Source organism: Pelophylax lessonae (assembly GCF_965119305.1).
Source record: "Pelophylax lessonae genome assembly, chromosome: 3".
NCBI lineage: Eukaryota > Metazoa > Chordata > Amphibia > Anura > Ranidae > Pelophylax > Pelophylax lessonae.
The window spans coordinates 361696026-361711828 of record NC_138770.1 but is presented as its reverse complement, the minus strand read 5'-3'; the positions used below and the strand labels follow the sequence as shown (position 1 = coordinate 361711828).

The following is a 15803-nucleotide window of genomic DNA, read 5'->3' as shown; positions in this document are numbered from 1 at the left end:
TGTAGCCAACCCCTTCTCGCTTGCTCCTGAGATGGACTATGGGATTTGGAGTGTTCATCGAGTAGTGCACATGACCACAACTAACGTGCACTGCTCATTCAAAACAAATAGAAGTGAGGAGAGGGAAAAAAAAAGGGGGGGGGGGGCTTGGGAGCTCACTAGTGAATAGGAAGTGGCTTTCCTTCAAGCATGGTGGATGAGATGAATAGGCATAGAAACTAGGCCTGAGGTGAGAGGAGAGAGAGGGGGAGCCCGCCATCCTATCTACCTAAAGCAAGCCACAAGGAGACCCTTATCATAGCCTGGAAGGCTACCTATGCCTGGTTGGTCTTGATGCCATAAGGCATACATGACCCACATCTTTTGGTAAGTGACCCACTCTTACCATTTATCACAGTGGAAATAGAATAAGAAGCTGCATCGATAATCACAGAGCGAATTGGGAAATCATCACGCTGAGCACTTGCACCTATTGTTTGTGAATAAGCATTATTTGCACAAGAGACTCACCATTTATTCTGGATTTTAACATTTTGGAACTTTGTTGAACTTTTTTATGAAATTTTCACTACAGTCACCTATTATGGATTTTAATGTATGAATTATTTTGTGTATATAATTAGAGTACCCACATATTTATTTAATTATATATTATTAATATTTTATTGAATACCTTTATTTAGATCAATTTTAGCAAGCGCTATGGGTAGCCTATTTTAGACTACTTTTCTACGTTCTGCAGGAGCGCAGGGTGGGGGCATCTATGTTGATTTCAGTGTGTTTTTTGATTGTCATACTTATTGCTGTTGTATAGGGCATAACGCACCCCCCAGAAATGATTTTCATTTGGGCAGAGGTTGGATGCGAATAGTCCACGATGCAGGGATTTAAAGGGAGACCATATTCATATAATTTGGAGGTGCCCAAAGTGACAGAGGTTATTGATACAATAAATATTGCTTTTGGAACTCCTCTTGGATTAGACCCAATGTATGCATATTAGGGTATATGGAAGAGGATAACAACATGAGGGGTAGATGAACGGCAATACTTTGATGTTTGTTTTAGCACAGAAATGTATTCAGAGGAAGTGGCTGGCAATAATCCACCAACCTATGCAGAATGGAAGAGTGAGCTAAATAATACGACCAGTAAAGAGAAATTTTTGTACTGTATACCAAAAAGGGAAATATTAAAATATTTAGGAAACCATGGGAATGTTGGATTTATAGAGAGGGGCAAAGTATGATATACTGATAAGTAAAATCTGCAATTTTCTACTTTTTTATATCGCATTGTAAGAGGATGGAAAGTAGAGCACTGTATAAACAGAATGCCTATGGAAAATGTTGTGATGTTGTGATAAATGTGGATGTGAGAAGCATGTATAAAAAATTCATTAACTAAAGATTACATGATTAAAGAAAAAAAAAAAACCAAGAACGATAATAAAAAAACATAAGTATGTTGCTTAAAGCTATATGACTCATACATTATCACAATTTCTTCAGTGTAAATTAACTGAAAATAAATGCTGGGAAAAAATGTGAAAACACAACATAAAAGGTAATGCTATCTAATTTTTGCTAGTAAGATACAGTGCCTTGCAAAAGTATTCGGCCCCCTTGAACTTTGCGACCTTTTGCCACATTTCAGGCTTCCAACATAAAGATATAAAACTGTAATTTTTTGTGAAGAATCAACAAGTGGGACACAATCATGAAGTGGAACGAAATTTATTTGATTTTTCAAACTTTTTTAACAAATAAAAAACTGGAAAATTGAGCGTGCAAAATTATTCAGCCCCTTTACTTTCAGTGCAGCAAACTCTCTCCAGAAGTTCAGTGAGGATCTCTGAATGATCCAATGTTGACCTAAATGACTAATGATGATAAATAGAATCCACCTGTGTGTAATCAAGTCTCCGTATAAATGCACCTGCACTGTGATAGTCTCAGAGGTCCATTTAAAGTGCAGAGAGCATCATGAAGAACAAGGAACACACCAGGCAGGTCCGAGATACTGTTGTGGAGAAGTTTAAAGCCGGATTTGGATACAAAAAGATTTCCCAAGCTTTAAACATCCCAAGGAGCACTGTGCAAGCAATAATATTGAAATGGAAGGAGTATCAGACCACTGCAAATCTACGAAGACCTGGCAGTCCCTCTAAACTTTCAGCTCATACAAGGAGAAGACTGATCAGAGATGCAGCCAAAAGGCCCATGATCACTCTGGATGAATTGCAGAGATCTACAGCTGAGGTGGGAGACTCTGTCCATAGGACAACAATTAGTCGTATACTGCACAAATCTGGCCTTTATGGAAGAGTGGCAAGAAGAAAGCCATTTCTTAAAGATATCCATAAAAAGTGTTGTTTAAGTTTGCCACAGGCCACCTGGGAGACACACCAAACATGTGGAAGAAGGTGCTCTGGTCAGATGAAACCAAAATCAAACTTTTTGCAAAACGTTATGTTTGGCGTAAAAGCAGCACAGCTCATCACCCTGAACACACCATCCCCACTGTCAAACATGGTGGTGGCAGCATTATGGTTTGGGCCTGCTTTTCTTCAGCAGGGACAGGGAAGATGATTAAAATTGATGGGAAGATGGATGGAGCCAAATACAGGACCATTCTGGAAGAAAACCTGATGGAGTATGCAAAAGACCTGAGACTGGGACGGAGATTTGTCTTCCAACAAGACAATGATCAAAAACATTAAACAAAATCTACAATGGAATGGTTCACAAATAAACATATCCAGGTGTTAGAATGGCCAAGTCCAAGTCCAGACCTGAATCCAATCGAGAATCTGTGGAAAGAACTGAAAACTGCTGTTCACAAACGCTCTCCATCCAACCTCACTGAGCTCGAGCTGTTTTGCAAGGAGGAATGGGCAAAAATCTCAGTCTCTCGCTGTGCAAAACTGATAGAGACATACCCCAAGCGACTTACAGCTGTAATCGCAGCAAAAGGTGGTGCTACAAAGTATTAACTTAAGGGGGCTGAATAACTTTGCACGCCCAATTTTTCAGTTTTTTATTTGTTAAAAAAGTTTGAAATATCCAATAAATTTCGTTCCACTTCATGATTGTGTCCCACTTGTTGTTGATTCTTCACAAAAAATTACAGTTTTATATCTTTATGTTTGAAGCCTTGAATGTGGCAAAAGGTCGCAAAGTTCAAGGGGGCCAAATACTTTTGCAAGGCACTGTACACAGTATATCAATATATTTAGCAAAACTGTCGTTTTTCATGCAGTTGATAGAAGTTACATTACTATAAAGTATCTATATACATTATGCTTTCCTGTGAAATATCTATATAAGAAAATAGATAAGAAAATAATAGAACACAGGGCATAAGGTGTGATATTTGCAGGATTACAAGGTAATACTAAAGGGAAAAAAGGCCAGAAAAAAAAAAAAAAAAAAAAAAAAAAACAACAGTACAGGCACCTCAAGGCCTGGTAAACTGAAATATAATACATTTTTGTCTTCGAGTTTAGAAACACTTTGATCTTTGATATATAGTTGCGAAAATATCATTATTGGCCATAACAACCAATATTTTCAAGAGTGACCTATTCTATCATTACCTTTCAACAATGAAGCGTGCTTGACAGCCATCCTCCCAATGAGGCACTCTTTCAGCATGGATTCATAGTTGACCCAGCGATGAACCTATCAACATAAACATCTTATATCATACACTCATACACTCATATACTGCATCAAATCTGTAAGAAAAGGAACTTTTAGTAAAAATAGGCAAATACAGTAAATATCATTAGGACAATCACTAGAACAGGTTGCATCATGATCATAAAAAAATATGTACAAGACAAAAGGAGTGGGGTAAGCTTGGTCATTACCAGCAAGTGCTGGAGCTTTTACGGTTCTGAATATCCTGCTCTAGCAGAGAGGAATGAAAGCCGCTGTAGGTACGCTATTTTATACCTGCTGGCAGCTCTCTCGCTTTCTTTTTCACAAAACTAGTCACTTTAAGCAATCTTTGAATTGTGAAAGGGAACAATGTAAATATCGACATCAACATAACATACAATTTGAATTTAAATGATATACTATGTTATCTGTGTACCTCATCAAAAAGTTGTGTACCATCTGCTCCTGCTGCCTTCATTAACTCGTCTTCACCTCCTGGATGATATTCCATGTAAGGAGTGACATTATATACAAGCCCTGTAACAAATAAAATACATGAGTGCCCAGCTACTGAATTATACAAGGGACACCACCAATAATTCTCCTATTTAAATTGCGTATAGCATGATCCATCTTATTTATTTTGTCGATGTGATAATATACCACAGAGGGCTTTTGAAGCCTAAGTCCAGATAGAGCAAGACCATGAAATTGTTGCCTAAAAAATAGGAGCCCAGGGCTCTGTGGTTGTAACCAAATCTGTAACCTTGAGCATCATTATCACTTTACCCAAAATGATTCTAAAGTCAGAAGATTTTTTATCTTAATGCATTCTATGAATTAAGTAAAAAAAAAAAAAAAAACAGTTTGCAGCAGCCCCCTTCAGCCCCCCTAATACTTACCTGAGTCCCATCTCAATCCACCAGTGGCTCGGCCATCCGGGACCCTCCCTGATTAGCTGAGACACAGCAGCAGGGCCATTGGTTCCCACTGCTGTCAAAGTCAGCCAATCAGGAGAGAGAGGGGGCAGGGCCAAACCACAGCTTCATGTCTGAATGGATACATGAACCTGTGGCTTGGCTGCCCCCATAGCAAGCAGCTTGCTGTGGGAGCTCTCAACAGGAGGGAGGGGCCAGAAGCACCAAAGAAAAAGAGGATCTGGGTTGCTCCGTGCAAAACCACTGCACAAAGCAGGTTAGTAGAATATATTTGGTATTTTTAAAGAAAAGAAAAAAACCAAGACTGTAGTAACACTTTAAAGTGCTACTAAACCCACAACATTAAAGCATGCTGGTTATATTTGCTGTGGAACCTAAGAAGGTTAATCCTCCACACTGTGTAAAAAGGCTGTTTGATCCTGTCTTCTCTGATCCGCCCCTTCTTTTACTGTCCCCAATCCAACTGCTGATAGTATAGAGCCTTGGGGGCACTCGGCATGTGCTCAGTTTGGTGTGTATTGCTAGAGAGTTTTTGTTTTTCTTTGGAGAGTGCATGTGATCAGCACAGGGCTAATTAGCACTGTCCAGACAGAGGGTCAGGGACCTGCAGCCTCATAGGACAATTAGGGGAGAGCGAAAACTCCTCCTACAAGCTTTGGACACTGATAGAAGTCACAAAACTGGTTTAACTGTTGATGAGAAAAGGTATTTAGCAGTTTAATGAAGGGAATATGCCTTCAGATAGCAGCAATCTGAGCATATAAATTAAGTCCCACACGTGACCATATCAAAGGATCCGTACAGGCGCAGCGGGAGAAAGTGCCCATTATTTTGTTTGAATACTGTAAGGTCGAGGAAATTGACCTGTGATTGATGGTTCCCACTACCTCCAGGTGCAGGGCGTGGCCATGGGCACTTGTTGTGCACCAGCCTACGCCAACTTGTACCTGGGGGGGTGGGAACGTCATATTACATCTGATGATGCGCTATCAAGCTTTTTTATGTACGTAGCAGTCTGGCTACGCTTCATTGATGATATTTTTGTTGTGGTATGGACAGGCCCTAAACACCTATTGGACGAATTTATTGTGATACTCAATATCAACACGTTCAACCTCAAACTAACTTGCACGATTAATCAATCACAGGTCAATTTCCTGGACCTTACGGTATTCAAACAAAATAATGGGTATTTAACCACAGACCTCTATCGGAAAGAGACTGTAGGCAATATAATTTTACATGCCTCCAGTGCTCACCCTCCTGCGCTAATACGCAGTATTCCTTATGCCCAGTATATTCGCCTAAGGCGTAACTGTACCTCAGACAGGGACTATAAAAGACAAGCTGACCTACTTTGTGACCGGTTGAGACATAGGGGCTATAGTAAACGCATCTTACGTAAGGCGTTTAACAGAGCCTCGGCGCAAAACAGAAATGACCTTCTGTTCAAGAAAAAAACGGTGCCTGCCCAACCAACAGTAAAATTCATCACTAAATACTCGACACATAACATTCTAAGATCCATTTTGGAAAGACATTGGTATTTATTGTGTGATGACCCCATTATCAAAAAACATATAAGTGAACATCCTCAAATAGTGTTTAGACGTACAACTTCCCTAAGGGACCATTTAACCTCGAGTCATTACCAACCAATCAAAAAGAGGAAATCATCCTTAAGAGGAACCTACAGATGTCATGAATGTGCCCAGTGCCCACGGGTCGAGGAAGGAACACACTATACACTCCCCAACGGCGAAACCTTTATACCCAAGTTCAGAGCGGATTGTAGTACCCGTGGCGTAATCTATCTGATGCATTGTGCCTGCGGCACGTTCTATGTGGGCAAAACCATACGGGAGCTGCGCCAACGTATTAACAACCACGGGTATGTATCGGAAGGGGGGGGGAGATGATCACACCGGTCAGTAGACATTTGGATCTTTACCATAAATTCAATCCCAAGAAAGCCCGTTTCTTTGTTTTGGAAATTATTCCCCAAGATCCCCATGGGGGAAATTGGGATCTGCGGATTCTCCAGAGGGAAGCTCTCTGGATAGAACGCCTCAATGCTACACAAAGGCCGGGAATTAATGAAATGCAATTATACAAGTCCTTTCTTTAGACAGTGGCTGCACTACTAAACATCTAAAGTCCGATCAAATGCGGACAAATTTGTTAATGTGTGGGGACCATGTGTCCCTTCTCTTCTATTGCAGATCGCTGTGGTCATCTTCTTCCCCCCTTCCGAGAGCACTGTTCTGGTTTGTTGATTGGGTACCATTCCCCTCTGATAATCACAAATATGCAATATCTAGAGATGGGCATAATGTACTTGGTCCTATTTAAGATACATACTTTCCCCCTGTCATACAATTTTGTGACATTTTTGTACTTTTTAGGGGCCTCTTCTTCCAATAGTGTTTTCCTTCCTCCTCTATGGCACTGACCTTACGTTTTAAGTCAGACTTAAATGGCTAGAGAGTTATTTCTCAGCTTCTACGATGTATGTTTATATGCAATATAAAGCTATATTTTATAGCCCTTTCTGTATATGTACTGTATACTTTACATCTGTAACACAGTGTATTACTAAATGCAGTGTTTTTCTTTGATTTCCGTGTTTATCTTGTGCATATGCGGTGTTTCTCATGTCGCTGGCTGGTTGGTCCCGCAGGTGTTCATGTCTGGGCCTCTGGGGGCGCGATCCGAGCGGCTCCTTTTGTTGGTGCGTGTGCGGCCAGACAGGCCGCATGTTGTCTCCGCCCTATCCGGCGGGGACTTCCTGTGGCACTACGAGCACCTATGCAGGCACTTACTGCCTCGAATGGGCGCTCATCCCCATTGGATAAGCCCGCGACCGATAGCGTGGCGCCTTGCGCCGCTTTGGTCGGTACGCTGCGCATGTCCGGGGGAATGGCCAGGGCGGTGACGTCATTGACGAACCGCCCGGGGTCCACACTATTTAAGGGCTGTATGTACAGGCCCTAGTTATGGTGGCGGTTCCCCATCCGGAGAGGACGTTCGTGGACACTCGATCAGAGCATACACAAGGTAGTTTACTTGGCTGTTCTTCCCATGCGTCAATCTCTTTTTCATATATTTTGAAATAAGGAGGTGGAATACATTTATACCAATTGTTCTAATTAACTATTCCCACAGTGCTTACTCCTTGGGCCCATATGGGAGACTCTGATTTAGAGTTCTCTAGCAGCACTGACTTGATTGGTAAGATATTGGGATTTACCTTTACCACCTATACACTCTTTCCATCCGACTTGACTATAATCTGACGTCATTAATTATCCCATGCTTTCCTCACGTTGTTTGATTGGTGCCATCTTGGATATTTAGTCCAGGATTTATGCACACTGGTCTGTGTTTAGGTCTTATCTATGCATGACTCTCCTATACACTATCTACCTATACATCTCTATGTGGTGGTGCTCTCTATTGAATACTCAGCTTGCACATCCCATGTTTATGGCACAATCTCTGGGTGCAATACATGGATCTATAATGAGGTTAACCATTTATGCTTAAGAGTATAGATACACATTTATTGTGTTTAAATCTAGATGACAGCAAGGCATATACTGTTCCTTGGCGGCTACACGTCCAAGGCTCCTCTACCTACCAACGTATCAAGCTCTGACAAATCCACGACATCCTCCCCGTTAATTACAAACATTGTTGAGACATCTGTCTCGGTTTACACAAAATGTACAAGTATGTACGATTGGAAAAAAAATGTTTCTATACATATACTTCTCTATAATACACATCTATATGTACGATGTATACAACAAATTAACCTCCATGTCACAGTGGGGACCCCCACATGCAACCATTTGGTGGGCATCTTTGTTCACTTTCTCCAGCTGCGCCTGTACGGATCCTTTGATATGGTCATGTGTGGGACTCCAGTCAGCCATTGAGACAGCCACTATATATAGGAAATGTACTATGGAGTCTTCAGTTCTATGTAGTTGCAATTGTTGTAACAATGTATGAACAATCATGTGTTTGTTATGTGGTTCTTAAACCTATTTGTTTACTATACAGAGCTTTTCATAAATAAGCTCCAGATAAAGCTTTGAAAAAGGCGAAACATGTTGAGCAATTGAACATATACATAAATACAGCATCAGCTGGCCTAGCTGGACGGCTATTGTTCCCTCTGCAATCCGTCAGCAGGACTCTCCTGGTGCCAAATATCTTCACCCTTTTAAGGATTTGTATGAAATTTGTTTACCTCTGTATGAAATTGATACTCCTATAACTGCTACATATCTGTATATAGTTTGGGGCTTGTTGTCAAGCCATATTTTTATATGTAATACTTCTTCTCTTTGTTTTTATGTGAATTGAAATAAAAAGTTATTTTATCTATTTGAAGTGCCAACAAAATCCTTGTCCCCCAACCTTCCATGTTCCAATTTAGTAGTTTATATTTACTAAAATAATTGCATTTCCATGTTCTGTGTACTGTGAGAGACCATTTATAGTGAATGCAGGTTCTGGGTTTAGTAACACTTTAATGATGTGTAGGAGGGTTAGCTCAATGGGGATCACCTTCCCTGAGAAAAAGGTAGTCTGATGGCAGGTTTTGTTAAAATAACTTGTAGCCAGTTTTATATTAAAAGGTTGCATTAAATAAAACAAACAAAACAGAAAATAAATCTTTGCCATCCTGGCACAAACATTTCAGGTTCCTAACTCACAGGTGAAGGGCTTCTCCGAATCACCCACAAAAAAAAGATAATGCAAACCATTTTCTTTCTCTAACAAAACAAACTTTACATCAGTAGCTCTCTCAAGTTTTGGCTTCCTGAGTCCCAGGCCAAGAGCAAACTCCTGCTCCAGTCCTGCTTTATTTATACCACCTGCTGGTGGTCAGTAGTGGACAGCAAAATCTGGACCGGAACCAACACTGCCAAGGTGGCCCGAAAAATCTGGCCGGATTCCTCCTTAGTTTCCTGCATATGAACGCATGCAAGGTGATACATAGCGTCCATCCATCGCCTCGCCTTTCATAATGTCACAGATGTTATAAATATAAGGTCTCTCTGAACCTTTTCTACATAAATGGATTTTACTGGTCCTTTTCCATTTGCTTTTCTCCTCCTGAACCAAATGAATGAAAATGTCATAAATGTGTTTCATAGCAGCTCTATTCCAATCATTCAGATCGGCTTATTGCAGTGTCAATACAGTATCTATAGATGCCTGTTCATAACATAATACATTGAAAAATGCATTGTTTGCATAACTGCTGCTGAATATTATTCCAACTTTGTTAATTAAAAAATTCATATTTTATTCCTGGAATTTCAACAATACTGAAAATGAAGCTTTTATGTGAATGTTTTTAATGCTTGGATGCATTGAATTCTAGTAATATTACATTGTGTATTCTGATTGGCAGAGAGGAATAATCAGTGTGCTTTTCAGCACTATAAAAATTCATGAAACTGTTTTAAAGGAGACGTACAACCAAAGCTTGTTTGGCTGAACATCTCCTGTGGATCACCCATTTTCAGCGCACAGCGTGCTAAAGCCTGCTGTCTGCTGACGTCACAGAGCCGGTTCAGGTTCGGGCAAGATTGCGACAATAGAGTCGGGATCTGCCCACATGCCTGGACTGGTACCCAGCTCAGCCTGGGTACCAGCGGAGAGCCGGTGACTGACAGTTAGCAGCTCTTTGTTAAGGGAGCTGTGAGAACCAAGCGATCAGCGGTGTTTAATCGCTTGGTTCTCGGTGTTAGAGGGGGACCGATGCTGCATCCACTTAGGTTAGAATGATTCTAAAAAAAAAAAAAAAAAAAAAAGCCATACATCTCTTTTAACCATTTACCTCTCACACCTGCACACCTATTGTAGTCCAGAACTAAAAGGTGCAGTATAGGTGCAGTGAATTTTGAAAAGTTCTGCATGCTGCATCTTTGGTGCGGTTTTACAAAACCAGAAATGCAGCTTCCCATTGAAATGAATGGAAATTGCAGCAAAATTGCTGTAAAACGCACCCCGATTTTGCATTTTTGGTGTGCTTTTGGGAAATTTTTTTACAGGTGCAGGCAACCCCAAAAACACACAGCAAACGCACCTAAAACACAGCAAAATCATAGTAAAAACATAATTTTGCTACAGAGCAGTATGAAAGTACTCTTATGCCCCGTACACACGTATCGATTGTCGGCCGTAAATATTTGGCCGACAACCGATCGGCCGATTGTAGGCTTGTTAGTATGATGCTTCCGACAGCGCATTTTCGGCCGAACAGAATCTGTCGTGCAAGCATTAAAATTTTTGTTGGCCAACACCAGAACGGCTGATTGTTCGCCAGTCAGTACAGATTTCGTCCGACAGACAGCAGATTTGCAAGACTGGGCATGCTCAGAAAAGAAAAAAGACAAGGAAAGTTAACCATCACATGACATCACTTCTGCAGTCGGCTGTTGTTGGCCGACAAAATTCGTGTGCAGTCTTTTGCAGTTTTCAACAGACACGACAGCCCTGGACAAAAGACGGCCGATCGTTCGGCCGACGACACGGGGCATAAGGCCCCTTTCACACAGGAGGACCGTTCAGATCCGCCTGTTCGTTTTTTTGGCGGATCTGAACGGTCCCCCCATGCATTTCTATGGGGCATCGGATGGCAGCGGAGACATTCCATTCGTCCAGCGGATCGGATCGGGTGGGATTGGATGAGAACGGACCGATGGTCTGTTCCCATCCGATTTCCCTCCTTGGAGATGCATGGGGAACTGACAGCTGTGTCTCCGCACGGATCGATCCCCCGCTGAGAAAAACGGACTCCGTCCGGCGGACGGAGTGTGTGAAAGGGGCCTTAAGAAAAAGTAGTACACATTTTTTTTTTTTTTTTTTTTTACGACAAGCAAGGCTTACTTTTGGTTATGGAAGAAAACAAATAACAGTTCTCTGAGGTCAGTATCAAATAAAAACACTTATTAAAATATGCAGCACACTTACATAGAAGTTAGCATGAAACAGCATGGATAGGGAACAGGTGGGACAAGCAGCTGTAATCAGTGAGAGGCTGTAGACATCACTGAGTAAAAGTCAGCCAGCTCCAAGTATGGGTATTGGCAGCGGCGTTCTAGGCTGCACACGAGCATGACAGCTGTCAAAATGCCTGGTGGATGTCGGGAGATGGGGTGTGCATGCATATCCGTCATCCTCGTGTGCAGCCTAGAACACCACTGCCAATACCCATACTTGGAGCTGGCTGACTTCGTCTCATCCTTAGTTTCGTTTTTGCTCAGTGATGTCTACAGCCTCACACGGATTACAGCTGCTTGGTACCAGGTGTTCCCCATCTATGCTGTTTCATGCTAACTTCTGCGTAAGTGTGCAGCTTATTTTAATAAAGTGTTTAATTTGATACTGACCTTAGCACCCTGCTATTCGTTTTCTTCCCCATTGAGGTTGAGATACAGATGAAAGTCCTCCAAGGGACTATGCACTTCTCCTAGGAGAGCTGTATGTACTTTGTACTTGTACTTTCTTTTGGTTATACTGCCGTGCAAAAATTATTTTATTTTTTATGGCAATCTATGGGGAAAAAAAAAAAAAGTAACAAAAAACGCTTAAAAAGCTTGTAAAGGCTAAATGTTTTTTTACCTTACTGCTTTCTATGCTGCAAGGTAAAAAAAAAAAAAAAACCTTGTGAATGCAGCTCTCCCCACAACCCCCCTTAAATGCATACCTGAGCCCTATCCTTAACCAAAGATGTGCACAAGAGCAAAGACACTCTTGGTTCTCTCCCTCCTCATTGGCTCCTGCTGCTGTCAATCACAGCCAGTGAAGAGGGAGCAGGGCCAAGCCTTGCTCTGTGTGCTTTAAGGACATACAGAGTGGGGCTCAGGAGTGAGCATGCATGAGTGCCCCCATAGCAAGCGGCTTGCTATAGGGGCACTTAACAGGAGAGAGGAGACAGGAGTGCTGGAGGAAGACATGACAAGAAGAGAATCAGGGCTGCTCAGTCAAAAACAAGCTACTGTAATGGGGAAAAAAAGAGAGGACTTTACAATTACTTTAAAACACATTTACTTTCCACATTGATCAGTGTCAGTTAAAAAAAAAAAAAAAAGCTACTTGTGATAGACCGCCTTACTCAAGAAGAGTATGTCCACCATATAAGCTTCCCTTGCCTAATACCAGAACGATCCAAGATCCCTTAGTCCACCCAGTCACTTGTCGAGACATCAGTGTAGGATGGTAAGAAGCATAAGACAGTTTATTTGAACACAGGCACAAAGAGATATACACTAAGGGGACAATCCCCCCTATTTGCATAATGACACAGGACGGGATAAGCTACATTCAGTAACATGACACACAGGTATCTTCAACTTTCCAACTGTAGACAGTCTTTAGGAAGGGCTGCTGGAGAAATCCTCCCTCCAATCTAGCAGCTAATCCACATACACATATACATCCCATAATAGGTTGATCCCAAGGCAGACAGAAACAATATAACAATGGGATACAGGCACTTAATGACAAACCCCACACCACCTTAACCTTTCTAGCAATGGTCTATGAGGTAAACTCCTACAAGCAGCCTGAAAAAGGTCAAAACCAGTTTATCTTTATATATTTCCTGAGGGGTATTGTTCATAAATATTACTGTCCAAAGTGAAAAAGCCCCTTCATTCTTTTAAACACAAACCACACATATAGAACCCAGGATAACCGGGGTCACAAAATGCTGAGTCCGTTGTAGTTGTACAGTGAGTTTGGTTCGAGCAGACCCGACTGGGGTTCTCGGTCACCCTATGCCCCTAATAGACACAGGTGACTTACACATAGGAGGGGCCGGGGGAGCTGGACAAGGAGTTTCCCGACCTCTAAGGTAATCTGTGTTCCACAAGCCCCCTGCCCAAAGTGACTCCCGTCACATATCTCACCTTTCGGTAGGAGACTAACACAGAAGGAGACCCCAAACAGGTTGACTTTGAAGTTAGTCTGTAGTTCCAGACCCCCAGAACAGTCTATTACATCCCCAGTCTCTGGAACTGGTATCTGGGGATAGAGGTTCACCATCGCCTGTCAGTGGAACCCAGAAGAGGTTACTGGTCCTGGGCAGAGACTAGCAGAGCTCTGCACTGTTGTCAGCACTTCAGCTTTGGGGATGCCAATCTCTGGAGTTACCGCTGCCGATTCTAGGGCATGCTGCTGAACGCGTTATAGCATTTCCCTGTATGCCCTTTTCAGATACTGTTCTTTCCTTAGCAAGTATTACAGATCAGGTTTAAGCTCCGAGACCCCTGCGAGACAGAGCATAGCCTCTCTGTAGTCTCGCAAGACTTCAAGGGTAGGCTCCACTTCATCGCCAAACACATCTGTGAGGCTCTCCCACAGCAATCAAGGGCGGGCCAAAGTCATATCCCTCTAGAGCGCATTCTATAGTCTCTCCTAAATATTCCTGCTCTGCGTGCCATTGCAGAGCCCCACATCGATTGTCAAGCTCTATCTCCTGCTGGACTAGCCTGTTCAACTCGGATACCTATTGCTCCTGGGGCCTCTCTTACAGGAATGCCATCCACAACTCCCATTGGTCACTGGCCCGTTGCCTTGGGGTTGGAAAGCACTCGCCCTTGTGCATACCAGCAACCTGGAGGGCTCCAATCCAGACCTCCACCTGAATCTGCTGCCTAATCTCCAGTTAATGATCCGCAGACACAGTCCTGAAGGTGACTGAAAGGGTGATCTGCAACAGCTCCTGGAACTCTGATGCCAGGTCCATATCTTGGCTGGGGTGACTGAAGTCTGCTATCCCCATCTTCGATCCCCGTGGTGGTTTGGACGTGTTCACAGGAAGGAAGCACTATCCCACTGCTGCCACCAATGTGACGGACCCCCTTATTCAAGAAGGGTATGTCCGCCGTATAAGCTTCCCCTGCCTGATACACTGCTATTACTGTAGATAAAAAGTATACATTTTTATTTTATAATTTGTCCTGATTAAAATAACACTGCTATTTGGATTCTGGTATAAAGCAACACAAATGTTAACACAAAGAAATAAAATACCGTTATTTTTTTTTTTTTTTTTACTGTGGCACTAAAAAGTTATTTTGAATAATAAAAAAAAAAAGTTGAATTATTAATATTAATAGACAGAAAAAATAAAATAAAAAAAGAAGGATTAATGAGGGTAAACAGAAGCAAAATGTTATTTAAGTAACATTGTATGCTGATGAAAGCTCATTCCTTTGAAATCAAAGTGACAAATGTTAATTTATATCTCTATTTCAAGTCTTATCAGTGCTTACAAACACTATGCCACTCCATTTATTTATTTGGATTTTTTATTTTTTTTTTTTATTTTTTTTTTTTTTACAGCAACAGCTCCTACAGCCACCTTGTTTTCACTGCAACTATCATTTTGACTGCTAGCAAGTACAAGGAAGGTAGCAGCAGTAAGGCAGGAGTGTAGTGCATCCTACACATCCTGTGTACTTTGATGAAGTGTGTAGCATGCCCAGTGTCTCCAACTAATTAGTGAGAGGTCTCAGAGGTATAATTTTTACAAAAATATGAATATTACAAAAATATGAAAAAAGTTAATGTTAATAAAAGGTTTTAGGTAAAAAAAAAAAATTTTCACTACTTCCAACAGTCCCTGTTTCGGCGGGAGAGTTCAGAGATTGCAACATAATCCCGACATCCCGCAGATCTGAGCTTTGTCATGCACTTCCGCAAGTAACATAGGTGGCAGCTGCAAGTCAGTGCAGAGACGCAGTACTGGCCCTGCAGCCGCTCTGTGGATTGTTCCCACTGTGACTGTTAACTGCCCCAAGTAAACAAAAGACTCCTGTCCGGGAAGCCCCTAATCAGAACTAGCACACTGTAGCCAATTACCACTGCTTGAGGGCTTGTTGGCACTGTGAACCGGTAATGGAAAATGTGAGCTGCTCAGGCTACAAGCGAAAGTAAGGGCTCTTTCACACGGTCCGCCTCCGTAGGCGGATCTGTGCTGCTCAGCGGGGATCGATCCACGATCCCCGCTGAGCCGGCGGATGACAGCTCCGTCTCCGCTTGCAGTGCGGAGAGGGAGGTGTCACAGCCCCCGCTGCTCTCTATGGGGGATCGGATGAGAGCGGACCGCCTGTCCGCTCTCACCCGATCCGATACCTGAACGGATGGAAAAATAGGGTTTCCATCCGTC

At 42.2% G+C, this 15803-nt stretch overlaps 1 protein-coding gene across 1 annotated transcript in view; it reads right to left on the bottom strand.

The window, feature by feature from the left end:
- Positions 1-15803, bottom strand: part of CYB5R4 (cytochrome b5 reductase 4) — a 270390-nt gene that overhangs the window by 216500 nt on the left and 38087 nt on the right. The window contains exons 3-4 of the mRNA XM_082249678.1: positions 4102-4202; positions 3599-3683 (exon numbers count right to left, since the gene is read on the bottom strand). Coding sequence (XP_082105804.1) covers positions 3599-3683; positions 4102-4202 — 186 coding nt within the window. The remainder of the gene's footprint in view (positions 1-3598; positions 3684-4101; positions 4203-15803) is intronic.